Genomic DNA, 27,544 nt, shown 5'->3' with positions numbered 1-27,544 from the left:
TTGTTTTTTATGACTAAACTTCAATTTTTGTTTCTGAATGAAAATTCTGATTAATTTTGATAATATAGCCGCCTGAACTATAATATTAAAAAATTCTTTACGGCAAGCAATCTAATGATAAGCTACATCATTTAGAAATCAGTATCGATTTCCAAATAAAGTATATAATTTGATATTTTTCTACAATTTATACTATAAAGATATAATACAATAAAATAAAAAATTATTTAAATATAGTACTAACTATAAACTTTTGAAATAACTAATTGACCATGACATTCATTATAAAGTATTTGACAATTCTAATAATTTTAATTATTTGTATCACTTATTGAACTATTAAACCAATTATTGGAGTATTTTATTTTGAAATAGATACTAGCGTTTGACTAAATTATCGATCAACGCAACAAAAGTTCTTTAAAATTTCTTGATTAGGCGTCCGCGTCATTTTATCAAGACTTTTATTATGAAATTCAAATTGATGCTTGCTAAAAGAAATTCAAAATTTGGTAATTAAATGTAATTGGACAAAAGTAAGTTTAATAACCTTATTCATAACATCAACTGACAAAAACAATGAGGTTAGTTCATAGTTGAGAGATATGCAACTAACAATTAAGAAACTTACAATCCGAAACAGGAAAATGGACTATGTAATACATGACATAGTCCTTTATTGCAAGAGTACACTTAGCTGAAAACCATATTGTGAAGACTATGAATCAATATATTACATTCCACTTCTGATTTTTAGTACCATGATTTGGATAAATGAGAATTTGTTTAAGACTTGGATCAGATCTTCTGACATCCAGAACCCATATGGTGTTTAAATTCAAAGTAGAGCCGTCGTTCTCGAACGCCCACCTTTGAGCTGACGATCCGGGTTTACAAGAGAGAATCTTGACGAGTTCAGCATCCCCAGTAAGGCAGTATTGTTGTTTCTCTTGAGGGCGTATCGAACCATCTGGATAAAGAGCCCACTGCTGCTCTTTCTTTGAAGCTACGCATTCCTCTACCCACACATTCTCTCCATTTGCGTGCAAGCAGAGATCTTTAAACCCGACAATGGATGCGACAAAAGGTTGTGTATTGTTCGTAGGACGCCATGATTGACCAATACTATAGTCGTTGGTCTCCACCGTAAGTGTAACACCTTCAACCCAAGTTTTTGCTGCTAAAACTAGACCATATGCAGGATTTATGATGGTTCCATTATCCCATACTTTCCAACGGGTGGCATCAGCCACAGCGGAGTCGCAATCATATATCATCATGTACCTTCCCGGAATAGATCCATAAGTGGTCAAGCACTTGCCGTTGGATTGAATAGTGCCATCTCTTTTTAAGGTCCAAAGTTGATTCGCATCTGTATTAGTTTTGCAGGGCCATAAGATTATTGAATTGCCATTGTGCATCCACCCTTTATACACATCAGCACATAAACCATTTGGACCCGCAATACGCACAGTAGGCTCACTATAATCGCAAACATCATATGCTGTAGCCGAGCGGGGTCTCCGATTGCTCGAACTTGGAGTTGTACAAAAGTATAACAGGAGGCCCATGTTCCTAATCAATGCTTGAGTCAAGCTATCGACATCAAAAGTCCGATTATCTCGCTGACGTAGTTGAACTGCTCTAACAAAGGCGCCTTGATTAGATGTCTGAATTTGTTCCGACAAGCTTCCCCAATTGTTCTCAAGGCTAAGTGATGAATCACCAAACGGAATCCGAGCTGTAACGACCTGCGCACCACAAGTAAACAGAGGTCGGAAGGAACTCCGGTGGGGGTCACCGGACGTTCGCTTCGACGCTCAAGTAAGATTTGAGGTAGAGAAAGAAGAAGAAAAGAAAAACAGAGAGCTTAGAGTAGAGAAAAAGGAATTACCTAGGGTTTGTCCTTAAACCCTCTATTTATAGTTAGGGTTTAAGGACAAACCTGCCTTGCTGGCAGGCTGTGAGCCTAGTGGTCCCATAAATCAGTTATGCTGACGTGGTAGAATCTCCCTGCGGGAGGCACGGGTTGTTAGGTGTGTCAGAGGGAACATTCCTCACGTACCTGTCAGAAGATCTTCTGTGGTCCCAGGATCTGGTACACGAGTGCGCGCTCCTGGGCAGGACCTCGGAGCCCGGTCAAACCTTGAAGCCCGGATAATCTTGGGAGTCACGTTATCATGGTTCTCGTATCTGAGAGTTGCTCGGAGCTCGGACCAGAGGGTCCGGTCTTTCGGGCTTTGGAGCTCGGAGCTCGGCCTAGGTCTGAGTCGAATACAACTCAGGGCCCGGATAGAATTCTTGGTCCGACCTTATTAGGCATGATTGTCTCGGATGATGTTTGAATTTCCATCAATCTGGTGACCCCCCAAGTCATGTGCTTTATGATTTCAAGAAGGTCGGACATTGTTACCAGGTCGGTGAAATGCTTGACTTAGTGATGTTCGTTCCTGGCGAGGTTGCTTCGCCCCTACTAGATGTGCTACGTTATCACTAGTCCCCCCTCAGTATGTCGGATATTTATGTCCGAGCTGGTAGTGGGTACCGAGATCTCAGGTCACGTGACTGCCTTTTGGTCAACTAACTCTGACACCGAGCCGTATGCTAGGGGGAATAGCTGGAGGGATATGGTGATGTGAAAGGACATGTCCTTTCGAGTTGGTGTGCATGACAGCTGTTTGGGTGGGTGTCTCAAATGGCGGTTGTGCTTTGGCGCACGTTTCAGCCACGTGTTTAGCAGTTATTGCTAGTGCAATTTTCTAGGAGACGTTATGAGTGGAAAGAGAGAGAAAATTTAAAGGCGTGTCCTTTCAATTTCCCTCTCTTTTTCAGCTATATATTTCATTTTTCAAAACTTAGAAACCTTTCCTTTCTCTCTGAATCATTCATCTTCTCAACGCCTTTTCTTTGCCTTCGTTTTGTCAGAGAAAACAGCCTGTTCTTGTTGCTTTGCCATAGACGAAACCTGCTGGTTCTGGATCTTAAGACGCCTGAGCTCTATTATCGTTTCTGCATCTGCGTTTGAAGTTTCTTCGGTGTTCTCTGTTGTATCTCTCAGGAACTTCCATTTTTTTACAAGTGAGTTTTCTTGGTTTATCGTTGCTTTGTGCTTATCTAGTTGTGATTGTTTGTTCTTAGAACTCATGGTTGAATACGCTATTTTCGTTTTGCCTTATGATTTTTCCTGATTTAATATGTCTGGCTTTGCTGAGTTTTGCTGAGTTTTGATGATTCACTGTTTAACTTGTTTCGTGTTTGGTTGTGTTGTATTTGTTCCAGATATTTGCCTATTGTTTGTTTAGCGTTTTCTGATTTACTAGATATATACTCTGTTCTTTGTTTTGTGATTTCTGGTTTGGGAGATGAATTTCCAGAAATTTGGAAATTCATCTGTGTTCTTCATGTTCTGCTGGTTTCACCCCCTAGAAATTCTCTTTTGATTCGTATTTGAAACTCCTTGCAAGTTTTTCTTGTTTTTTTTTTTTTTTTTTTTACGTGCCCAGCTTGTCTTGTTGTTTTTTATATTGAATTTTGTCGTTTGTGTGAATATTGACTTTGTCGTGTGTATTTTTGGTTGCAGTGAACAGCATAGATCTGGGCAAGCTAGCCGGAAAGAAAAGAAAAAGGCCGGCGAGCCGAAATGTGGCCCCGGCTCCTGCTCCACTTCCCCGAGCTACCGAGGTGCCAAAGTCACCTGCTGCCGAGACGCCCACTGGCAGGGGACCTGAAGAGCCCGCACAGGGCGTAGATGCTGTCCCTCTCCGAGTTCGTTTACCGGAGGGGATCGAGGTGCCAGTGGATGCCGAGCCTGTCGGGAACATCCCGTTCGTGAACCTGGACTCCACCGAGACGGTGGATGGTCCCATCCGGGGCCCGGCTGATCCCCAGGGAGCAACTCCCGCGCCCGCTGGTCAAAGTTCTCGGGCTCCTCCAACTCGGGTGCCTGATCTCCCAGACATCTCGTCGGGGTCGAGCACCACCGCTCCGGGTCCCCAGACCGTCACTCGTGCTAGCTTTGCCGAGTGGGTCAGCAGGCACAACGATGGTCGGCCGGCGACCCTGCATGACCTGGTCATTGCGGGCGATGTTGCTCGGGTGACTACCCTCCCTGCTGACCGGGAGCATTACAAGTCCCACAAGCCTGAAAACTTGTGGGCTGTAGTTTCTTCGTTCTGCCTCCAGGTAACTATCTAGTGCTTTTATCTTTGTACTTGTATTGTCTTTGTTTTTATTTTAACTTGTACTTTTTGTTTATCGCAGGCTTCGCAGATGACCTATATGGCCGATCAAAACCAGAGCAAGGTGGAGATCGACCTGACGCTGGCCAAGGACCTTCTTCTGACTGAGAAGAAAAGGGCCCGGGAAGCCGAGAGGCGGGCTTCCGAGGCAGAGAAGAAGGCTTCCGAGGGGGCTGCCCTGGTTGCTACTTTGGAGTCCCAGCTGAAGAGCTCTGAAGATCGCCGAGCTGAGGACCTCGGAGTGCTAGAGAAGCTGCGAGCTGAGGTGACTCAACTCGAAAGTGAGAAAGCTCCTGCCCGGGATGATTTCGCGAAGCAGCTGGCCGATATGACCTCTCGCAATGAGCTTGCTTCGAAAGGACTTCGGACGACGGTGTCCGATCAGAAGAAGCAAATCACGGAGGCGACCCAGCGGGCTGAGAAGGCGGAGGCCAAAGTGAAGGAGGTCACTGACTGGGAAGAGAAAATATATGACGACTTCCGCCGCATTCTCTATGTCAGCGAGGTCCAGGCTGGTGAATATATCCGAGGTCGGTTCGGGGCCGAGGTGGATGTTTCAGACTTTGTTCTGGACATCGAGGAGCTAGGTCGGCGGGCCAAGGAGCTGCCCGAGGACTATGATATGCCCGCCGACATCGAGGACTATCTTGCGGATGATCAAGATCCGGGTTCCAGTCTTCCTAGATAGTTTTACCATGCCTTGTAATTTTTGAACAATTTTAATTTTCTTTTTGTACTTTCAGAATATTTGAGCTTCGTGCTCTTTTTGTAAAGTTTGAATATTTTCTTTATATACATGCTTTTTTGAATGAATTTTTCCTGTGAATGTTGTTGTTGTCTCTCTGAGTGAAGTTTTTTGTTTTCTGTCTTTGAAAATTTTGGCTAAGTATGTGGCAATCATGTTTGCATACTTAACTTAGTCTAGTTTCCGAGCTGGTTCCAGTAGTGTGAACTTTTTCTTGTTGTTTTCATGTATGGGTTCTTGACTCAGACTTAGGATAAAAAATGCTAGGATAGGTTCTTGGTTGTTCATAGATCAAGCTTGAGCAAGTTTGATCTATTGTCTCGGGGTGGATAACCTGTTGTCTCTGGGTGACCCGGGATTGTCATAGCTCGCAGGTGGCACATAGCTCGTAGATGGTATATAGCCCACGGGTGGCACATAGCCCGTAGATGGCATATAGCCCGTAGATGGCACATAGCCCGCTGGTGGCACATAGCCCGTAGATGGCACATAGCCCGCTGGTGGCACATAGCCCGTAGATGGCACATAGCCCGCTGGTGGCACATAGCCCGTGGATGGCACATAGCCCGCTGGTGGCACATAGCCCGTAGATGGCACATAGCCCGCTGGTGGCACATAGCCGGTGGATGGCACATAGCCCGTGGATGGCACATAGCCCGCTGGTGGCACATAGCCCGCTGGTGGCACATAGCCCGCTGGTGGCACATAGCCCGTCGATGGCACATAGCCCGCTGGTGGCACATAGCCCGTGGATGGCACATAGCCCGTGGATGGCACATAGCCCGCTGGTGGCACATAGCCCGTAGATGGCACATAGCCCGTGAATTTTTTACCGAGTAGAGTGCTCGGGTTTTGGAAAAGACATGAATTCTTTTTAATCTTTTTTATTCATTGAGGGGAAAAACTTATGTTTGAGTTTTACAAAAGCCTAACTCAAACATAAGTGATGATCATCGTGACACTAATCTGCCGAGAGACGAAGGTCGGCATGATCGCCCTTTTCCGAGAGACGAAGGTCGGAATGATCCTCCTCCTCCTCGAAGGGAGGGGGTGCAAGACGAGAATCTGCCCCCGGGAACACAGCGCGGTGACGCTGGTTTGGGGAGGGGAGACCCAGACCCGGAGGCAGATCCTCTGCGGACCGCGAGAGCAGGAGTTCCACCGGTCAGGAGAAACGGGGCAGAAAGTGTTCACAGCTCGGGTGCAGCGTCACAGCATCAGAAAACTTTGCATGACGAAGTTACTCGTCTGGTCCAGGCCGAGCTAGATAAGCATAAAGGGCACAAGGCAGAGTCTCGACCTTTCACTACCTGTGGCATTGCTAGCTCCTTGTCAAAGGCTATATGGGATGACCCATTTCCAGATAAGTTTAAATATCCGCCCATTGACAGATATAACGGTAAATCCGACCCGATGACTCATTTAAGTTGCTTTCAGGTTGCCATGGGAGTCCAAAGTGTCTCGGACGCCACGGTGTGCAAAGTGTTCCCTTCAACGTTGAGCGATGCAGCGCAAAAATGGTACCAGAACCTCAAGGAGGGCTCTATTACTAGTTTCAGGGAGCTCGCTATGGCTTTCAAAACTCACTTTGCCCCGAGCATCGAACGAAAGAAAAGATCCAGTGATTTGAAGAAATGCTTTCAAAAGCAGGGAGAAAGTTTGAAAGCTTACATTGCTCGGTTCAATGCCGAGGCGATCATGATAGAAGATTTGAACGATGATACCGCCATCGATGCTATGAAAGATAACACCAGCATGCAAGTCTTCCGAGACAGCCTGATCACCAACCCGGTTGACACTTACACCGAGTTGATGGACAGGGCTTGGAATTATATCAATCTCGACGAGGAGAGGCAAAGGAAATCTTACGGGATGGCTAGCCCAGTTCCCAGTAAAACGCAGAATACTCAGGGATCCAACCGCAGCCAAGATAGGTACCGACCTCTGAATGAGACTTCGGGGTACAGGGGTAACAAGCCGTTCAATGCTCAAACCAGTCCGCCAAATACGGGTCCTGGTACGAAGCCAAGTTTCAGTATTGGAGGAGGAACGGAAGGATACGTGGACCGAGCAGGAGTACCAAGACAATACGTACCACTTAACGCACCGAGGGAGCAGATTCTATCCTGGATCAAGCACAACAACGAAGAGATTCGTTATCCACCGAGGCTAGTGAAAGATGGAGACCGATCCAAGTTCTGTGATTTTCATGATGGTTATGGCCACGAAACAGAGGAATGTGGACGTTTGCGAAGTGAGATAGACAAGTTAGTCTGCCAGGGGCGATTACAACATTTTGTTGTGGCCAAGGAGGGCCAAGACCGAGGAAATACGAGGGTCAACTCGATCAGATCGGAGCCAGGGGGGAGTAGGGAAGCCCAATCCCCATCAAAGAAAACACAAGTCACAGGAGTAATCAACACTATCTCAGGAGGAACTTTAGAATCCGAGTATGGTCGCAAACGCAGAAAGAAAAAGCAAAAGATGGTGATGTCGGTTTCCACGGGGTCGCCATGGCCTAACATTGTTTTTGGACCAGAGGATGCGAAAGGAGTAGATTTTCCTCATGAAGACGCTTTGATTGTATCAGCCATCAGTGGATCGAAATGGGTAAAACGATTGCTGGTGGACGATGGCAGCTCGGTTAACTTGTTGACTCTGTCAGTCTTTTTGTCGATGGGAGGATCCAAAACTGAACTTAAACCTGTGAACATTCCCCTCCTGGGGCTGGGAGGAGCTCCGGTCACCCCAGAAGGCATGGTCGAGCTAGACTTGGAACTCGGTGTTGAAATACCTCAGGAGGACGGAACAGAGGGGATCCTGGCGGAACCAACACGGAAGGTACGATCACTGTTCATGATAGTTGACATGCCTCTAGCATATAATGGTATCCTTGGTAGACCTATGTTGTATAGCACAGGTGCAGTGACTAGTATCCGTTACTTAATGATGAAAATCCCAGTGAAAAACGAGGTTATAACTATCAGGGGAAATCAAACCCTATCTAGGCAATGCTACATGGCCAGTATGGGCAGCACGGTGGAAACGATGAACATCGATACACCGGAGTTGCTCCTCAGAGAGAAGAAAGCCCAGAAACCCCGAGAAAACTTAGAAACGATTGAACTTACAGAGGGATCCGAGATGTGTGTAAAGCTGGGGATAGATTGGCCAAACGAGCACCGGGAAGCTATTATAGCTCGGATAAAACAGTATGTGGAGGAGTTTACCAACAAGCCAGAGGATATTGGGGGGGTAGACCCTAAGATCATCTCGCACAAGTTAAACGTGGATGCTAAATGCAAGCCTGTCAAGCAAAAGAAAAGAACTTTCTCTCTAGAGAAATAAATCGCTATCCGAGACGAAGTGGAAAAGCTTTTGAAAGCTGGATTCATCAGGAAAGTAGATTATCCGGAGTGGCTGGCTAATGTGGTTTTGATCAAGAAGTCCAACGGTAGATGGAGGCTTTGTATAGATTTCACTGATCTAAACAATGCCTGCCCAAAAGACAGTTTTCCTCTGCCAAACATTGACCAACTGGTGGACGCAACATGCGGATTTGCGGTCTACGCATTCTTAGATGCTTCTCAGGGATATCACCAGATCCCGATGAGTAAAGATGACGAAGAAAAGACAGCTTTCACAACGGATCTGGGGAATTATTGCTACAAGAAGATGCCTTTCGGTTTGAAAAATGCTGGGGCAACCTATCAAAGACTCATGAATCATGTTTTTAAAGATCAACTGGGCAAGAACGTCGAGGTTTATGTAGATGACATAGTCGTGAAATCCAAGGGGATCGAGGATCACGCAGAGGATCTGGCAGAAACTTTTGAAAAGCTAAAGGGTTTTAACCTCAAGCTGAACCCGGAAAAGTGTGTTTTCGCAGTCCGCTCGGGGAAATTTCTAGGGCACCTCATCTCGGAGAGAGGCATCGAGGCGAACCCGGAGAAAATCGAGGCAGTAATGAACATGAAAGCACCCAGCTCGGTGAAAGAAGTACAAAAGTTGAACGGGAGAGTAACGGCGTTGGGAAGATTCATGAGTTGCTCGGCCAAACGATGTTTGCCCTTTTTCAAAATCCTGAAGAATACAAAGAATTTTAAGTGGACAGAGGAGTGTAACACAGCTTTTGAAGAACTGAAGGTTTACCTCAGCACACCCCCGGTGCTAGGTAGACCTGAGCCTGGGGAAATCTTATATTTGTATCTCTCGGTGAATGACGAGACAGCAGCGGCAGTCCTGGTGAAGGAAGATAAGGGTCTGCAAACCCCAGTTTACTATCTCAGCAGGGTCTTGAAAGGCCCGGAGGTCAGATATCCAAAAATTGAGAAATTTGCTTTGGCATTGAAAGTGGCGGCGGAAAAGCTAAGGAGATATTTCGAGGCTCACATCATTGTAGTACATACGGACCAACCTCTGAGAAAGGCGCTGCAGAGGCCAGAGATGTCGGGACGGTTGGTCAGCTGGTCGGTCCAGCTGGGAGGATATGACATCCGGTATGAACCGAGACCGGCTCTGAAAGCACAAGTATTGGTAGATTTCATAGCCGAGACCACAACAAGCGACCAACCTGAGGAACCTGACGAACAACTTCTACGGTGGGTCTTAGAAGTCGACGGGGCATCAAATCTGGAAGGATCTGGGGCAGGTGTGGTCTTGAAAGGCCCTCACGGAGTCACACTCCGAAACTCGGTGAAATTCGATTTCCCGGCATCCAACAATGCTGCGGAGTATGAGGCTCTGTTGATCGGATTAAGAATGGTAAACGTGGTCAAGGCCGAGCACGTAACAATAAGGAGTGATTCTCAGTTAGTCGTTTGTCAAATCCTGGGTACTTTTGAAGCTAGGGATTCGGAAATGAGGAGATACGTGGACAGAGTCAAGTTCTTCTTGAACAAGATTCAGGAGCTCGGAGGAAAATGGGTGATAGAGCAAGTTCCTCGTTTGGAAAATCAAGAGGCCGATGTACTAGCCAAAGCAGCAACAGTGAACGAAAAGATACCAGGGGTCCATTTCTCTGTTCAAAAACATTCCAGCATCGACAACCACGAAACCATTTTCCTAACTCAGCCTTTGGAAAATTGGATGCAAGGTATAGCCCACTACCTGATGGATGGAACTCTGCCAGAAAACAGAGATAAAGCCTACAAAATCTTGCGACAAGCTCCGTACTACGCGTTCCTCGACAGAGTCTTGTACAGAAAGTCATTCACCCACCCGTGGTCGAGATGCCTGACAGCAGAGGAAGGGGAGTATGTTTTGAGGGAAATACATGAAGGGATTTGTGGGGCACATATAGCTCCTCGCATGTTGGCAAAGAAAGCAGTGTTGCAAGGCTACTACTGGCCCCTAATGGTCAGGCAAGCAGAGGAGATAGTAAAGAAGTGTGAAAACTGTCAGAGGCACCAGAACATCCGACATGCTCCTACTACAGAGCAGTGTCCTATTACCAGTCCTTGGCCGTTTGCAACTTGGGGAATTGACATCCTGGGACCTTTCACGCCAACCACGGGGCAGAAAAAGTTCTTGATAGTGGCAGTAGATCACTTCACAAAGTGGATCGAGGTAGAGGCAGTGAGTACCATCACAGAAGCCCGGATCAGGGATTTCTTCTGGAGGCAAATCGTGTGTCGTTTCGGTATACCCAGAGCGTTGGTAACTGACAACGGGAAGCAGTTCAACTGTCGAGCCTTCAAGGAATTTTGCAACGACTTGCACATTGACCTGCGTTTCACTTCGGTAGTTCACCCGCAAAGCAATGGGATGACCGAAGTAACCAACCGGACGATCCTAAAAGGGCTTAAGGCCAGACTAGGGGAGTTTGATAGACAGTGGCTGGAAGAGCTACCGAAGGTCATATGGGCTTACCGAACCACGCCAAGGGCAGGCACATGAGACACCCCGTTTTCTTTGACATATGGGTGTGAGGCAATGATACCTGTGGAAATCGGGATGCCAACTCTAAGGGTCCAGTTCTTCGATGAAGCTAAGAACGAGGAAGAACAGAAACTATGCCTAGACCTGTTGGAAGAGCGAAGAGAGCAGGCAGCGCTAAGAATCGAAGCATACAAGCAAAGAATGGCCAAGTATCACAACAAGAGAGTCAAACCCTTGAGTTTCCAAGTCGGCGATCTGGTCCTGAGACGGGCAGACATTGCTAAGGGAAACGCTGGAATGGGAAAGCTCGAACCCAATTGGGAAGGCCCCTATCGAGTCACTGAGGTCGGACGAGCAGGAGCTTACAAGATTGCACACATGTCAGGCAGAGTGCTCCCGAGAACTTGGAACTCCCAGGTTCTTCGGAAATACTATCAGTAGCCACTTGTTTTCAATTTCGAGGTACCTAGGGATTTTTTCACTTATGTTTGAGTTAGGCTTTTGTAAAACTCAAACATAAGTTTTTCCCCTCAATGAATAAAAAAGATTAAAAAGAATTCATGTCTTTTCCAAAACCCGAGCACTCTACTCGGTAAAAAATTCACGGGCTATGTGCCATCTACGGGCTATGTGCCACCAGCGGGCTATGTGCTACGTTATCACTAAGTATGCGAGGATCCGGCGGGCGTTCTTGGTTTTCATCAATTCTGACTCCTATATCATCCCTGATAAGATTGAATCGCGCTGCCTCTGAAATCATCTGGATGCCAACCATGAAAGAACGTAGCAACCTATCAAGCGGAACCTCGCCATGGCCGCCCATGGCGAAATCATAGAGCGCTGAAATAGCAGCATCTAATGCATGCAAGCCCAAATTAATCCCAGATCTGTCACCTGCATGATGCTCGAGGTCATCGTAGTTACCTCCATTTGTCAATGTTTGTCCATCCGTACCTGGGAAAACATGAGTAATAGCCACTGAGTCTGCTTCATTGTCAGGACGGAAGAAAATGGGATTCCGATTCCCAGCTCGATAGCCAACCACATATACATTGATGACATCCACTGCTACCGTAATAGTAACTCCTTGCAGATTCGTGAGCTCCACCAAAACGAACCGTTGCGCTATATCAACCGTGCTTCGTAGCACCGGTATTCCATGGCGCACGTCGTCTCCTGTCACTAAATGACTGCGCAGCTCGTCAATAAAATCAGAGTAGCTTTGGCCAGTAACATCTACAAGTGTAAATCTTACGACTGGGTACTCGTAAATTGCTGCTGTGGTTGTTATTAAACCAAGCCATATTGCCACCACCAGAGTCTTACATATCGTAAGCAGATATACTTTCATCGCCAACTGCACCAATATTATTACAATTTAAAAGTAGATTTACGTCAACATTGTTTCATTGTACATCTTATAAGTAGATCCATTTATAGCGGTTTAAGCACAATATTTAAAACGTCACATTGTACGTCTTATCTTTTCAAATTTCAATTGTTAGTATTGAGTAGCTAGTTTTCATTTTTTTTATGAAATTTAAAATAAAATGGGTACTAAAACGGCGCCGCTTTATATAAAACGATGTCAAAAAATAGAAATGCTACTCAATGTAAAAAATTAAAAGGATAGGATGTGATACAACTTTTAAGCGTTGCGTTTAAATTGTTACAAACGGAAAAGTTGTGATTTGATATATGTCAATGAGTCTTCAAAAAATACAGTGGTTTAACCAATATTATTTTATATCTTTACTCGAACCGATCAAGTCAATTAAATTAACTAAATTCTTAAAAAATAGAATTGGATTGAATTAGTAGGCTAAATCAATAAAATTAGAAATTAAATAAAAAGTTAAAACTATCTAGTTATTAATTAACTCAATTTTCTTTTGGAATTGCAAACAAAATCCCCACTTATTATGTTTATACCGATTTAAGCATAATTTAAAAATTTGGTATAAGAAATCTTACCTTTCATTTGTTAATATTTTATTGCCAAAATAATTTTTACTCATTAAAACTGACAAAACGATATCATTTGGTGAAGAAAATGCATAAGTGCTAGAAAATGTCAAAATAAAATAAAAAAATTAGATCTCATTTTGCCAAATTTTAAAAATTGTACTTTAACTTGCTACAAACTAAAAACATGTTTTTCTATCAATTTGAATCATAACTCATTGGTTACAAACTGAAAGTTGAAATATTTTTTCAAATTACCGTTTTTTAAGTTGTTGACTATAACCGAACCAAATCGTTTTATTAATCCAACCCAAACTAATTAAATTAACTAAAATTATCAATAAAAATACATTGGCTAATTTGGTTTTATCATATTTTCCAGTGTTTTTTGAACCGGACCGGACGGTTGGACTAAGATCCAAACAGTGGTCAAACTCAAAAAACACAAAAAATCGGAAATATGGTTGAACCGATTTGGTCCGAATTGAACCGGATAAACTTATCATTAAACCTGTTGGAATGCTATCAAACCTGATGAAAAGAATTAGTGAGAAAAAATATGTCGATAAATACTTAAAATTCATCGCAAACTTTTAATTTTGGCTTTACCGGTTCAGCCATCGGTTCAGTTTTTAAAACACTGGTATTTTCACCTCTAAAGAGTTGCTATAGAATTGGTTTGATTGAAAAGAATATTTTTTTTAAACTAATATGAGAAAGCTAATTGACAACACTAAAGGGCCGTTTGGTTCGCCAAAAAAAGGAGGGAATGGAAATGGAAATAAGAATTATTTCCATTATTTATGTTTGTTTTGTCAAATTACACTAAGAAATGGGAATGTGATTACCCCTTCAATGAGAATCACCCATTCCCCCTTTACCCCATGGGAATGAACTTTTGAGAATGAGAATCAAAATTTAACAAAATATTTTAATGATAAATAATAAATATATAATTATTAAAAAAATTATTTTTAAATTTTAAAAAATATGTTTAAAATAAAAAAATCAAAAATTAATTAATTTTTTTTTTAAATAATTTTTTAAAGAGATATAATTTTTTTATTTAAAAAATATTTTTTTTAAAAAAATAATATATAATAAATAATTTTTTATTAAATTTTACCCATTGCCATTTCTACACTTTGAACCAAACAAAAAAATGGAAACAATCATTTTCATTCTCATTCCTTTTCATTTCGATTTCCATTCCGATTCCCATTCCCAACCTTAAACCAAACGGCCCCTAAAAATTTAAGATCAATGCATGATATGGAAATAAACATGAAAACAATAATAACAGAAGAAAATTTGCATGACTTACAGAGTTTGTTGAGAAATGAGTTCTTGGGTTTTGGACATCAAGCCCTTTTATAGGACATTTTTTTTTCTTGTTTACTAACTACTCACTGCATTTTAATTCCTTAAACAAAGACTTCTTTATTTTAAGGGGAAGAATGTCAACTGATCACAAGATAGATCGAGATCTATACATAACTGTAGTTCCCAATTTACAAGTACAATTTGATATATAAATAGATAGAGACAAGCTTCCCTTGAATCTTAAATTCTCAACTTTCCTCCACACACAAGGTTAAAATATTTTGCGGTTACCAAACTATAATTTTTTTTATTGGTAATTAATATTTTATTTGTTATATTTTGATAATTTGATTTTTATTATGACAAATTACACATTCATTTCAAGCGAATTTTTGCTTATGTGGCGAAAGAACCCCAATGTTAAGTCTTTCGTTTTTTAATGGTATGATCCTCAGTGAATCATTTTTTCAGTGGTATGATTTTTCATGTGTCATGCTTTTCAATGTATGATTCTTCAATGTCCTTTCTTTTTTCTATCGTTCAATGTCCTTACATAAGCAAAGTTGATTAGCAAAGAATTTTACATTATAAATAAAACTTCGCCTAAAATGAATAAATAACTTTTCGTTATAAAGAAAATAAAAATTAAATTACCAAATACCGAAGGTCGATAACTGCAAAATATTTTAATCCATATGTGGAGAGAAGTTGAAAAATTTAAGATTTAACACAGGCTCATTTTACTTCCTGAACATGATACAAAGAACAATTAAGTGGGAGGTCTGGGCAGTGAAATGCCGAGACTAGCTTTTCCGAGAGTTTACCCAGGTGGTTGGACTCCGCCTCTACAGGGTGGTCGGGTTCCGCCAAGAGTTTCCTCGTCACCAACGAAAAGAAAAGCTAAACTCCTAGCTTTAAAAAAACACAAAGTATTTTGACTAGTTTTACTTTTTTAGTTTCAAATTGTCCAATAATTTTACGTCACATCAGCTCTAGTATATATAAAATACTCAAATCATATTTTGACACCTCATCTAAGGGAGTAAAACGAGGCAAAATATCAAATGGTGTATTTTTTTTTTTTAAAATTGACCTTAATTGATTTTTTTTATATCAAATTAAAACGGTAAAAATTCAGGATTTAAGGGAAGCACGTTGTCTATTATATCCAATTGTACTAGCAAATTGAAAATTACAGGTATGAATAGATGATAGATCTGGATCTATCTTATGATCAAGTTGACCTTCTTCCTGTAGGAATAAAGAAGTCCATGTTTAAGGAAACAAATTGTAGTGAGTATTTAGTTAATAATGTTTTTGTAATAAATTGATGGAGATATAGTGCAGATTTGAAATTTATGAAAAAGATCAAATATTAGTTTAGGTAATGTCCAAATATGAAGTATGCAAATCGGGCGAGTTCTGAATTTAATTTGATAACAAACAAACAATCAATACATATCGATTTCGTTAATGTTTTTGGACCAAATTTATTCGTCTATATCCTCAAAATTGCATTTTATTTTTACTAATTATATGTTTAATTGTATATAATTTTTTTAAGATTTTCTTTTCAATATATGATTAGAGTTTATATAGAAGCCTTAAATTGTAAGGAAGGAACAGTTTCGAAAGGATCTCCCTCTCACGGTTAAAGAAAGTGTAAATTTTATTAGAAAATGAACAAAGGATCACTTTCACCCCGAACTTGCGTCAAAATATCAAAAAAGTCCAAAGCTGGAAAACCGGATCACTTATACCATGAACTTGTGTAAACCGACTCAAAAAGGCACCTAATTTGCTGACGTGACACTTTAATTGGAGAGTGAGATTTAATTGGAGAGTGAGATTGACGTGCCACTTTAACAAAGAACAGACCCAATTGGGTCTGTTCTTCACGAGGAGCTCTGCTCCTCGTTTTTGCGAGGAGCAGATGCTCCTCGTCACTCCTCGGAATGAGGAGCAGCAGCTCCTCGTCTCAGGCGAGGAGGCTCCTCCTCCTCGCCTGAGACCTAAAATATTTAAAAAATAATAATTTTTTTATAAAAAATTGCAAAGAGGTCCTCCATTTTTTAGACAATACTAATTTAATATATATAATTTTAAAATTAAAAAATTTAATTGTTTTTTTAATTATTATGTGTTAAAAGAAAAATTTATAAAAATTTAGGACCATTTTAGACCTTTTTACTATAAAAATCCACTTTACCAACAATACCACTTTTCAAAACTGGAGAGTGTACCTCACTCTCTGAGGTGAGAGTGGGGAGGGGGGTTTTTGACCAAAAATACACAAGTTCAGGGTATAAGTGATCCCATTTCCAGCTTTGAACTTTTTTGATACTTTGACGCAAGTTCGGGGGTGAAAGTGATCGTTTGCTCATTAGAAAATATATTCTTTTCTTTTTCACAAATTTGGATTCATTAAATCAAAAATAGTTAAGAATTTAATTTCCTCAAATCAAGTTATAGTATGATACTATTGTATCAATCAACATATATATTTATCAAGTTTTTGCTACATGAACATTATCTACAATGAAAGGTCTTGAAAAAAAAGTAAGTTGCAAACTATGTGATCTGTTGCTTCTGTATAACAGCCTAATGGATAACCATGTTTTTTACGGTATATTTCAACAATGTATATATCTTGCATGTGTGTCATAATAAGAACAAAGTTTAGGTTTAGATTCTTGTATAAAAGTGTTTCCAGACATTTTAAAAATTCCTCTATTACTTCCTCCTCTTCCTCTTACATAACCTGCATTAGAGGTGGCCACGGTTCATAACCCGGCGGTTCCGGTTCGGAACCGCCGGGTCACGGTTCAAGAAAAAGTGGAACCGGCCCGGAACCGCCTAAGAGACGGTTCCATGACGGTTCGGAACCGGACGGTTCCGGTTCCGGTTTAGGACGGTTTAGAAAAACAATTTAAAATTTAATTACTAAAAAATATAATTTAACAATAAAATAACTCACGGAGTTAATATTATAAGAAAATAAAGAATTTTGTTTTAAAAATTAGAATATTAACCAAAAATTTAAATAAAACAAATATAACATATATTTTATTGTAAAAATAAATATATTATATAATAAAGATATAATATGTATTTCAAATATATAATATATATTTTTTATCAACGGGTTCGACCCTTAAACCGCCGGTTCCGACCCGGAACCGCCGGTTCACGGTTCAACAAATCTGGAACCGGCCCGGAACCGCCATTCGTACGGTTCCGGGCCGGTTTTAGTCCGGTTCCGGGTTTGACCGGTTCCGGGCCGGGTTTGACCGGGCCGGTTCCGGGCCGGTTCACGGGCTGACCCGGCCCATGGCCACCTCTAACCTGCATTATGGTCATATTTTCACATTGCCTCCTATAATCTGTTAGTATTATATATGTATTAAATTATTAATTTTGTAAATAAAATAATATTAATTTATTTTCTTATTTGAAATTATATTATAAATTATAATATAATTATTATTTGGATCCCTTGAAAAAAATCTATGTCCATCACTGAGCATAAGAAAAGCTAAATTAATGGAATTCCATCAATTGCAACTGGAGGTCTATAACTGTAACTGGAATTCCATGAGCAACTATAATAGTACTATTCAAGTAAAACAGCTAATAATCACCCATGACCCATGACCTTTAGAGGTACGTGCACAAAACCCCCTGAAGTTTAAAAACGAGCATTAAACCCCCTGATCTTTGTGGTAGCACTCACAAACCCACCTAAACCCCAAATGTGAAGAAAATATCCCTGACGCTGTCTTTTCTGGTCAACTGACATATTTTATTAAAAAAAAATTGACGGTGCCATGTCGGCTGCCACGTCAGCAAAATACCTTATAAATTCAAAACACCAAAAATACCCCTAATTTAATTTAGAAAAAGACAAAAAAAAAACCAAGTCTAACCTAAACCACTACCCTAACCCAACAACCGACCGAACCATTACCCCATCAACTACCCAACCACACGATTCCTTTCTTCAAGCGAGCTCTCATTCTAACGCCTCATGGGCGTGGAAAAGCATTTTGAGGGGAAGAGGGGTACTTAACTTGGGTGTCCGATGGCAAGTTCGAAACGGCAACAGTATCCGCATTAATCAGGACCCATGGCTGCCCTCTAAAGTTCGCAATGCAGTCAACCTGAGTGTGGATCTGCCCCCATATGTTAACCGGGTCTCAAACTTGATTAATGCAGAAAATAGAACCTGGGACAGCAATCTAGTAAGGACCATCTTTAGTCAAGAAGAGGCGGGGGAGATTCTACAATTACCTGTGAGCAGTACGGGTCAAGAAGATAAACTGATTTGGCAACACTCAATTTCAGGAGGATTCAATGTGAAAACGGCTTACCATGTTTACCACTCTCAATCCGAGAGAGCTCCTAGTTCAGGTCACCATTTAAGGGCTCAAGCTGAGGTGAACTGGAAACTCATCTGGAAGTTAGGAGTCACTCCAAATGTCCGAACCTTCGTGTGGAAAGTCTTGAACAACGGACTGGCATCAAATGACAACATCCACAAATGAATTCCATTGAAGGATAATCGCTGCCCTCGTTGCAACTCCAGGGAAACGGTGCTTCACTTGCTCTTTTCTTGTCCATTTGTTGAAACAGTCTGGTTAGGGTCTCAAATGGTTAGGGTCTCAAACGCAGGTACTGGAACTGATTGATGACCATAACGGATTGAGGGAGGTGTGGGGAAAGCTCGAAAACAAGTATAGCGAGCAAAAAGAGAAGGTCGGATTCTTATCCACTGTCTCTTGGTTCTTGTGGGCAATTTGGCGATCTCGAAATGCTATGATTTTTCGGGAGAAGCATGATGAGCCAGCTGAGGTAGTGGGGAATGCTATGGTCCTTCAGAACGAATTCATTAGAGCTGGACAACGGCCTCCTGCCATAACTCGCCCCTGCACAACCGCCAACGCGCCAAGTGAACCATCTGGTTGGAGTCCCCCACCCGTTAATGTTTACAAAGCTCAACTTTGATGGAGCTTTTCAGGAGGGTCGAGTACAGGTGTTGGAGCGGTGGTAGTTCGTAACCATAGGGGTTTGGCTATTAGTTCAGCTACCTCTCGCTATTTCAATGTGGCTTCACCGGCAATCCTTGAGGCAATGGCAATGAGAGATGCAATCAATCTTGCAAAAAGTCTACAACTAACAGAAGTAATATTTGAAGGGGATGCAAAGGTACTCATTGATGCCATGATAAAGAATTCAAATGTAGATTACAACTGTGATGTTATTATTCAAGATTGTAAAGTGTTAGCGGAAACTCTTATGCCGCATTCATTCATTTTCGTTAGACGAGTAAACAATTGGGTGGCACATTCGTTGGCCAAAAAAGCCCTTAGAGACAATAGCTTTTGTTGTAATAATCTAGCACAATTGGTGTGGCCAGACTCGAGACTCTTGTAGTCGGTTTCCCATTATTAATGATATTTCATCATTTCGGAAAAAAAAATTCATACATGCTGCCAAGAGTGACATGTCAACATAATGTATCGAATTGAAAAAAATACAACTTCCTGCATACAATTGATACATTGCTCGTAATTAAATTAAAAAAACATGTATAGTTTATAAATTTCGTTAACATTATCCCAAAATATAACAGTATTTCTGGTTCCATTTACCAAATACAAATGTTTCTTCTCATTACTGCATAGAATCAAAAGCATTTCTGAGTTTACACTAAATACAACACCCAGCAGCAAAATTATAGCTACTAAATTAACATAAGAGATGAATTACAAGGAAACTAGCAAGATCCATTTTGCTACAAATGAATGGTCAAGCTTCAATTACTATCAGAGCTTGAAATATAAGATAAAAGGTGAAAGAATTGATTGCTGACCGACTACTCCACAAAGTACCAACGTAAAAATACAACAGACGGAGTCTTTTAACCGCATACTTGAATTTCGAAAAATCAGTTATAATGCACCGAACTGCATTTCCGGTTGCATAACAGTTTAATTCTTTACCTTTCATCCAAATCTGAAAAACGCTGCAATTGACTACAGTGCTACCACCATATAAAATATTTAATCAAAGAGGCCTTCGTCTTGCCAAATATCAACTAAGAAATCTACCATCTCCTGCAAAATTCACCAATCTGAATCAACTGCAGAAAAAATTAAGCAAATCGCTGTTAGCAGCATTGGCGAAATCGGAAGTTGAAATCATTCGCATTTAAGTTGGTATCACTAAGAACTGCCCTATTCGATCCAGATTGCTTCATTCTGGTTTTCAAGTTTCAATACAGAATGCATCTTCTAGAAAGGAGTCACCTTTGTCTCTTTCCTTCCCCAACCCCCTGATCCTCATTGGTAAAAGAAATATTGAAACCGAAAGGTAAATAAATTGCTAACACACTATTTTTTGTCCGATAGAATTATCAATTTTTTGCAATTCGAAACACCGTTCAATCAACACTTTTTCATCAGAAAACTAAAAGGTGTTTCAAATTGCAGAAAATTGATAATTAGTGTTTTGAATTTCAAAAATTTAACGTTTGTTTTAAAATTGCAAAACATGTTATAGTTTGTGATTTTTTTTTTTGCAATAATGTTTTATCATAGTTGTATAATACTTGATGACCATCTACTTGAATATGGAATTAGTATCTTTATTTTATATTAAAATTAAAATCTATACACACATCTTTATATTTATTATGTTGATAAATATACTCTTGTTATTTACACATTTCCCTCATTTTCCATTTCTTTTAATTTTTCTAAACATCATTTATCTGCGTCTATTTCCGCTTCTGTTTCCAGTGTTGTTTCTATTTCTGTTTCCATTTCTATTATGGATGGGTTTACATTAAATTATATGACTATCTTCGACAGCGCATAAGTGGTAACTTTATTGTCAGTTCCTTTATGGTCTATTTTCAACCCTTTCTCACATAAAATTACAGTTGACAAGCATACTTATCCTACTAGTCAGAATCTAGGAAGTAAACAGTTAAATTCAACAATTCTTTCGAGTTTGAAAATGCTTACAGGTAAAGGTATTGGTTCGGAGAAAGGTTCATTAGTTGAAAGCAAATCTTCATATGTCGTTGACCAGCTGCAGAAATTAATAGCATCAGTGGATGTAAAACAGAAAGACATCAACCCCTTTTGTAAATGTACTTAGCATTTTGGTGCAAATCCTAGTCAAAAGGTAAGGATGAATTTCAGGATTCACATGTATAAAATATTTCCATTGTGATAGTCCGCAAGATGTTTTCCATCCTAAGTGCAGCAGCTAGTAGAATACCATTTCCGTCATTTAGTTTATCACAACAAAAAGACCCCTAACTCGCTAGTTTAATGAACACTCTTATGCTATCGCAACCACTTCAAAGTTAACCTTTCTCAAATTCAAAGCTCATAAACTACCTCAAATAAAAAATTAAACCAAAATTAAGAAAATCGTATGTAAACGTTTACATAATTGAAGGAAAATATAAATGAACTTCTAATTTCAAACTCATTTAAAAGCTGAGATATGGTTTCCCTATAACATCAAAAACAAGGCTCGTCCTTGGAATGGAAAATCACTTAAATCTCCTATAACTCAACTCCACAAATTATCGAGCATGGCTGCATGGTAGTTGCAAGCAAATTACTTTATGCAGTACAATTGCAAAAATCTGACCATAAATATATTTTATCCCAGTTTTAAACTGCACTATAATACTTATTTTTCTTCTTTCAAACCAATTTGTTACATATTGGGTACAAATGCAAAGAGAAAGTTCACAGCTATTAAAATTTGGGCGTCTATACGAACATATGAGCTATAAATTGTAAGTTATAATATAAGCAAAAGCACGACATAATACCTTATGATTGGATCCATGGTCATTGTTTTTGATTGTTTAGACTGCTCTCCAATCCACTTTCTCCTATTCTCATGCCAAGAAAGTGCAGCTACAATGTTACATTTAACCAAGTTACGCTCAAGGAAAAAGAAACATAAACTAAAAGAAATGGAAAATAAAAATCATGAATCAAGAAAGGCAAATGGAGTAGATTGCATCAAAAAGAAAGACAAGATTCCTCAACACAACAAACAAAGATATACTTTTTCAAGATTTAAAAACTTCTCTGAATAATTAAGAATCCTGCATGTATATGATCGCTTGATATAATCATTAAATTAGGAATAATACTTTGCATATATGATTGCTTTATATAGTCACTGTTTTAATATGATGCATAATTCATCTCTATTCACACAGCAATACTGCTAATATAATTTCGGAGATTAAATTGGTAGGCTAAATTTCATTTTATGTAAACCTTTAGGCCAGAATCAAATACGACAAGTGCCATCTTATGTGTATCAGTTACTGAATGGAGAAAGCAATGCCCACAGACAAGTAATGACGATGAGATAGAAGCAGGACTTTACATTAAGTTGAGAAGAAATGGGAATTCATAAATTATTGTTCAAAGTTCATTGGAACATATTCATTTTCTTTCAGCACACAAAGAACTTGAGACTTTGGACCTACAATGACATCGCCAATTTTATAAATAAATATGAAAGAATTGCACTACAAAGGGGTAAATTAAAGACTGAATGGCTGATGACTGACGGCCAGTGACACAAGCAAAAAGGATGGGAAGTGGCTGATAACTAACACAAGAAACTTCTTGAGTTTCTGACAGTCGTGTCCAAGAATTCTTGCTTTGAACACATACATCAATTTATTTAAGTATGGCGATTCTTCCCCCTTGCCACGAAACATTTACCATTGATTAATTTTATTAAGCCGTCCAAGTCCTTTTAAAAGGAAGAAAATGAAGAAAACAAATAGCTTCCACGAAGTAAAATGGAGCTTAATTCTGTTTCATCATACAATTTCTTATTAGCAAATCAAAAGAGTAGCAATTCATGGACTCTCAGATCATCAATCTAATAGAGAAATTTGTTCATTCTCTTACTTTCTGAAATACTCAAATTTAATGACAGTACTTGAGAATCACATGATTAGTTATTACGAAATTGAGTATTCATCTGTAAGCTGTATAATCATAAAAATATCAGACATGATCGATATTGACACACAAAAACATTTCTTCTAAGAATTACGAAGAAAGACTTCTACTCATAAAGTTTTTCCATGAGAAAATTGCTGAAAAATTACGAGTTTTTGGTCAAATTCAATATAAAAGAAGGAAATGCAGTAAGTTAATCATAAAGCTCTTATTGTTAAAATTTAAAAATGTAGTTACCATGATTGACAAACACAGAAGTGCACACTCTCACTTCTTTTTCAGGAGGTTTATTTCCGGGATTGGTAGATGTTGGGCATTCTAGATGATGCTTCTCATTCGAATGGGAACCTCTGGCACTGACCTCCATCTTCGAACTGAATGACCATTCCCTTTACACAGTGACGATGAAGCTGTTGGCAAGTAGTCCTTTTTACGAATTCCCGGACGGTTTTATAAAATAAATTCGAAGCTTGGTACGTAACAAGGTTTCCAGAAGAATTGCTTGGCATAAAAATGGTTTTCTATGGGCTAACAGATTGTGTCAGAAAAGAAACAAACGGAAAATAGAGGTAAGTATTCAACTTCAAAGAATAACTAAAACTCTTCTTGTCAGAGTAAAATTGAACTACTCATAATCCTCTCATACAAAATGCAACAATTGCTCAACTCTTAATAAAAAACAATCTTATAGTTTTTTCCGACAATAGCTCTCTTTTCATATTAAATAGCATACGAAATCAGAAGTTAACTTGATCCACTATGACTTTGTTCGATGTCAAAAATACTTAAGTGATCTAAAAGAACATAATTTCAGTAGCATAGTCATATATTTAAGTAAGTGATCTAAAAAAACATGTATGAACTATGAAAAGCTCCCGAAGTTGTCCTTGAGCATTATCCTAACAAAAGGAGTGAAAGTTGCGAACTGCATAACTATAACCAATGTCATTCATCGCCCAATATTTGGTAATTGGCATCCGTTCAAACTAAAAGTTACTATATAAATGCATGCTTCTACCATATCTTTATTATTCCTCCGAGTTGACTCGTTCACTTACTAACCCCAAGTATCAGTAGCCTTAGACGTTTGCATATCTTATTCCACATATCAATATCAAAATACACTTTTAAATACATCTCCCAGATGATCCGTATGTATCAGCTACAAGATTTTTTTTTTCCGATTTGACATTATGAAACTAATAGATGGTAACCAACACCGAGTATCAAACCACCAGATTTAAACTCAAATTACAAACATCCTATTTTCCGCAATAACTAAATTCACAAAATCATACAATCAAAAGTCCGTGTTCTTCTTCCACAAATACCCTCAAATAAAATAACTACTAACTACAACAACAACAACAAAGAGGCAAAATTATTCCATCTGATATAATTAAAAGAACACTTATAAACAAAAAAGCACTCCCATTTCTTCAAGATCACATATAAATTCCATAATTAACTATAACAATCGGAGATCTTTCATCAAAACCAAGTCCAAGAGAGAGATTATGCAGATCCCTAACATTTTTCCTTACAAAACCAAGAATGGCAAATTCTATTTTTTTACTTAGAAATTATAACATTTCTCTAACATCAATCTCACCTTCAAAATCATTCACATATATCAAAAACACCAATTTCAAGAACTACCCAATTAACTTTAACAATGCATTTTATCAAAAAGTTTCATACTTTAAAAAACTCCATCTTCAACTATATTCAAAAATTTAAAAACATAAACAAAATTAAAAACAAAGAAAGTTGCCAAACATACCTTAAAATGTTTCCTTAGAAGAGGTCTCAAAGAGAGAGACGAAAGGGTAAATATTGATAATTACATGATCAATAGATTGATAATCCACAAGCTTACTGTAAATTTAATCTAACCAAAAATGAAAGAGAGGGTTTTTGTTGGATTTGTTTTAAGCTTTATAATACATGTTCTTTTAAGGAAAAATAACCTTAATGGTGTCTAAATTTTGTAATTTGTACAGTTTCAGAATTTAAATTCTCCTTTGTGTGTCTAATTTTGCCTTTTTAGAGATTTTTTTCGCTAATTTCATGTGTCAGTTGATTTTGTTAGATTTGATGACACCACTTATTTTTACATATTAAAATAAGGGAAATTCTTACCTAATTTCGGTCCATGAATTTTCCATGCACCTACCCAATGAAGTGTTAGAAAATCTAATATAATTTTCTTCCTTTTTTTTATTATTTTCTCTTTCTTCTCATATCTCTAACACCTCATTGGATATGTCCATGAATTTTTCATGGACCGGGTCTAGGTAAGAACTTCCCAATAATAAAATCTATTGATTTAAAAAGCTAAATCTCAACTTTTGATAAAATATATCTAAAAATCTATCCATATTTGACAAATCTGTTGTATACATATTTAATGATCCAAAATTAATTTAATAATTTTTACAATTGTCATTGAATATGTCAATTTTTAGAAAAGTTTATAAAAAAAAGAAATCATCAATAGAGATATAATATTGTTCAGGCACATCAATTACCACATCAACTTTAAAAGTGAATAGATTTCTAGCAAATTGGTCTAATAGGGATATATTTATAATTTATAAAAGATCTGGCTAGATTTTCAAGAAGTTAAAAAAGTTTGGCTTTCTAATACCGTTAGACCTTAAAATAATTATAAAAGTTATTTTTAATATTAAATATTTTTAAATATTTTGTTAATCATCACTCACTTTATTATTTATTTTTCTATTATTTATAATATTTTTCACATATTTGAATTTTGATAGTGATTATTATGAACAAATATAAATTTAATTGTGTAGTAAAAGTTTATTTTCTTTTTCAAGAATAAAAAAGTAATATAATAATATTTCTGAATAAAAGTTAAAAATTTAAATTAAGATTTTGGAATCAAAAAATGATAATTTTAGCTTTCAAATTAGAAGAAATATTTATTTATTAGTAAATATGATAAAATTTCAACAAATTTTAAGTATAAGAAAAATATATTTGAATAAATATATAATTCATGATGAGTTACATATATAAGAGACATGACTTCTTAAAATAAATTAGAGACATGATTTGTGTTTAATAGAAATTTTTTAAAGCAATCACTTAATCAAACAAATATAAAGTTCAAGCATAAGTATAATAATATTGAAAGAATTCAAGCACCATTTTTGAAGTTTTCATTCCCTTCTTTTTTGAAAAGTTAAGTCATGTGTTTCTTTCTGATATAGTTGACGTGTATTTTTTATCTTCGAGTGGATAAGCTAGATTGTCTTTGTTCTAAAATTACTAAAATGTACCTCACTTACCAATGAACAATGAGCCCATGCTCAGCATCATGTAGTCCCTGTCGCAATTAATTTTTTTTTTCTTTTAATCTATAATTAAAGTAAAATTCGACGTATTTTTTCTGAATAAAAATTACTAATCCTATATAATTTAATTTTTTTGACGGATTTACATAATCTAATTGAAAGATAATAATATTTGAAGTCGGTTTGTAATTTGGATTTTTCATTAATTGTTTAATAGAAAACTTAGTAAATAAAAATTCATTGAAATGATAGATTTAAAAAAAAAGGTTATGGTTTTATATGGCAAGTTTTAAAGGTCGTGATTAAATGAAATTTGGTGTAAAAGTCATGATTTTTTATGAAATTAACCCTTTATAATATGCTACTCTTTTACTTACATGAGATTTGATAAATCACCTCACCGGATTACCGAAGTGCTTTGACGACTGATGAAAACCTAAAACGAATTGGAGCTCAAAAAGAATGCTATAATGAATTTTTTGGTCCTTCACTCCGATGCTCGATATAGATAAAAAAATATGATGAATAATGTTTTTTTACTAATCCGTATACGAAATGATGAGTTGTACATTGGTTCCCTCGTGATAATTTCCAAAAAAAAAAAAATACGTCTCTTTAATACTTATGCTATGTTGCATTTTTGATATTTTTTTCCTCTAGAAAGTGAAGCAATGATGACAAAATGCCTTTACGATTTAGAGAATTTTTTTCCTTTCTCTTTTGTTCATTCCTCTCTTTTCCTTGGATCCTTCACATTCTTGACATATTGAACCGGACGAGTCCAGTTTTTGAGTGCTGTGTTTCAAAGATTAACTCATTTAATGTATAAATAATTTTTATAAGTAATCCATGTTATGAAATTTGTTCCATGATGAATGGTTAAAGCGTACGAGAAAAGTTTTTTGTTGTCGGTATCAAAAAACATTACGATCAAGCATAAAAAAGCAACTTAGCTCTGATATCAAATGAAATCTTAAATGGGGTAAACATGCTGTTTAAAAAAATTAAAAATTGTAGAAAAAATGATAAAAGATCAGTTAGGATTTGAGAAAT

The 27,544-nt window shown here is 38.2% G+C and overlaps 5 protein-coding genes across 6 annotated transcripts; 2 read left to right on the top strand and 3 right to left on the bottom strand.

The window, feature by feature from the left end:
- Positions 1 to 492: 492 nt before the first annotated feature.
- On the bottom strand, positions 493 to 3,145 carry LOC126661957 (ricin-like). The gene is made up of 3 exons (XM_050355841.1): positions 2,912 to 3,145; positions 2,586 to 2,759; positions 493 to 1,751 (listed from the first exon to the last, which is right to left on the bottom strand). The coding sequence occupies exons 1-3, from the start codon at positions 3,143 to 3,145 to the stop codon at positions 726 to 728; spliced, it is 1,434 nt and encodes a 477-aa protein (XP_050211798.1). The 3' UTR covers positions 493 to 725.
- Positions 3,146 to 7,932: 4,787 nt separating this feature from the next.
- LOC126661956 (uncharacterized) lies at positions 7,933 to 10,881 on the top strand. Its single transcript, XM_050355840.1, has 6 exons — positions 7,933 to 8,195; positions 8,382 to 8,437; positions 8,723 to 9,028; positions 9,098 to 9,244; positions 9,338 to 9,869; positions 10,023 to 10,881. The coding sequence occupies exons 1-6, from the start codon at positions 7,933 to 7,935 to the stop codon at positions 10,879 to 10,881; spliced, it is 2,163 nt and encodes a 720-aa protein (XP_050211797.1).
- A 433-nt stretch (positions 10,882 to 11,314) lies between these two features.
- Positions 11,315 to 12,285, bottom strand: LOC126661955 (agglutinin-like). Its single transcript, XM_050355839.1, has 2 exons — positions 11,519 to 12,285; positions 11,315 to 11,329 (listed from the first exon to the last, which is right to left on the bottom strand). The coding sequence occupies exons 1-2, from the start codon at positions 12,212 to 12,214 to the stop codon at positions 11,315 to 11,317; spliced, it is 711 nt and encodes a 236-aa protein (XP_050211796.1). The 5' UTR covers positions 12,215 to 12,285.
- A 5,893-nt stretch (positions 12,286 to 18,178) lies between these two features.
- On the top strand, positions 18,179 to 19,584 carry LOC126661954 (uncharacterized). The gene is made up of 4 exons (XM_050355837.1): positions 18,179 to 18,212; positions 18,307 to 18,668; positions 18,823 to 19,111; positions 19,169 to 19,584. Exons 1-4 carry the CDS (start codon positions 18,179 to 18,181, stop codon positions 19,582 to 19,584), a joined length of 1,101 nt encoding a protein of 366 aa, XP_050211794.1.
- Positions 19,585 to 19,797: 213 nt separating this feature from the next.
- On the bottom strand, positions 19,798 to 25,098 carry LOC126661198 (uncharacterized). Of its 2 annotated transcripts, none has more exons than XM_050355016.2 (5): positions 24,952 to 25,098; positions 23,406 to 23,696; positions 22,007 to 22,094; positions 21,180 to 21,246; positions 19,798 to 20,293 (listed from the first exon to the last, which is right to left on the bottom strand). In XM_050355016.2, exons 2-5 carry the CDS (start codon positions 23,533 to 23,535, stop codon positions 20,258 to 20,260), a joined length of 321 nt encoding a protein of 106 aa, XP_050210973.1. In that variant the 5' UTR covers positions 23,536 to 23,696; positions 24,952 to 25,098; the 3' UTR covers positions 19,798 to 20,257. The 2 variants fall into 2 exon arrangements, with proteins under 2 accessions (XP_050210973.1, XP_050210972.1); XM_050355015.1 differs by having other exon boundaries at positions 19,798 to 20,267; positions 24,952 to 25,092.
- Positions 25,099 to 27,544: the final 2,446 nt, after the last annotated feature.

This window comes from Mercurialis annua, linkage group LG8 (assembly GCF_937616625.2).
Source record: "Mercurialis annua linkage group LG8, ddMerAnnu1.2, whole genome shotgun sequence".
Lineage (NCBI taxonomy): Eukaryota > Viridiplantae > Streptophyta > Magnoliopsida > Malpighiales > Euphorbiaceae > Mercurialis > Mercurialis annua.
Note: the sequence above shows the minus strand (reverse complement) of the source record. Positions and strands in the feature narration are given on the sequence as shown.

What these genes read in the sequence shown, in the direction of transcription:
- LOC126661957 (XM_050355841.1), bottom strand. Translation starts at nt 3,145, where the DNA reads ATGAGTTCTAAGAACAAACAATCACAACTAGATAAGCACAAAGCAACG. An exon ending in TTTTCTCTGACAAAACGAAG is followed by an intron (nt 2,760 to 2,911) that starts GCAAAGAAAAGG and finishes AACGTCTCCTAG; the next exon opens with AAAATTGCACTAGCAATAAC. An exon ending in GCATACGGCTCGGTGTCAGA is followed by an intron (nt 1,752 to 2,585) that starts GTTAGTTGACCA and finishes TGTGGTGCGCAG; the next exon opens with GTCGTTACAGCTCGGATTCC.
- LOC126661198 (XM_050355015.1), bottom strand. Translation starts at nt 23,535, where the DNA reads ATGGAGGTCAGTGCCAGAGGTTCCCATTCGAATGAGAAGCATCATCTA. An exon ending in ACCATGGATCCAATCATAAG is followed by an intron (nt 21,247 to 22,006) that starts GTATTATGTCGT and finishes TAATTTCTGCAG; the next exon opens with CTGGTCAACGACATATGAAG. An exon ending in CCGAACCAATACCTTTACCT is followed by an intron (nt 20,268 to 21,179) that starts GTAAGCATTTTC and finishes TGAATTTTGCAG; the next exon opens with GAGATGGTAGATTTCTTAGT.
- LOC126661956 (XM_050355840.1), top strand. Translation starts at nt 7,933, where the DNA reads ATGAAAATCCCAGTGAAAAACGAGGTTATAACTATCAGGGGAAATCAA. An exon ending in TTTGATCAAGAAGTCCAACG is followed by an intron (nt 8,438 to 8,722) that starts GTAGATGGAGGC and finishes ATGTTTTTAAAG; the next exon opens with ATCAACTGGGCAAGAACGTC. An exon ending in GGCGTTGGGAAGATTCATGA is followed by an intron (nt 9,029 to 9,097) that starts GTTGCTCGGCCA and finishes TTAAGTGGACAG; the next exon opens with AGGAGTGTAACACAGCTTTT.
- LOC126661955 (XM_050355839.1), bottom strand. Translation starts at nt 12,214, where the DNA reads ATGAAAGTATATCTGCTTACGATATGTAAGACTCTGGTGGTGGCAATA.
- LOC126661954 (XM_050355837.1), top strand. Translation starts at nt 18,179, where the DNA reads ATGGGCGTGGAAAAGCATTTTGAGGGGAAGAGGG. An exon ending in GCATTTTGAGGGGAAGAGGG is followed by an intron (nt 18,213 to 18,306) that starts GTACTTAACTTG and finishes TTCGCAATGCAG; the next exon opens with TCAACCTGAGTGTGGATCTG. An exon ending in AAGTCTTGAACAACGGACTG is followed by an intron (nt 18,669 to 18,822) that starts GCATCAAATGAC and finishes TCTCAAACGCAG; the next exon opens with GTACTGGAACTGATTGATGA.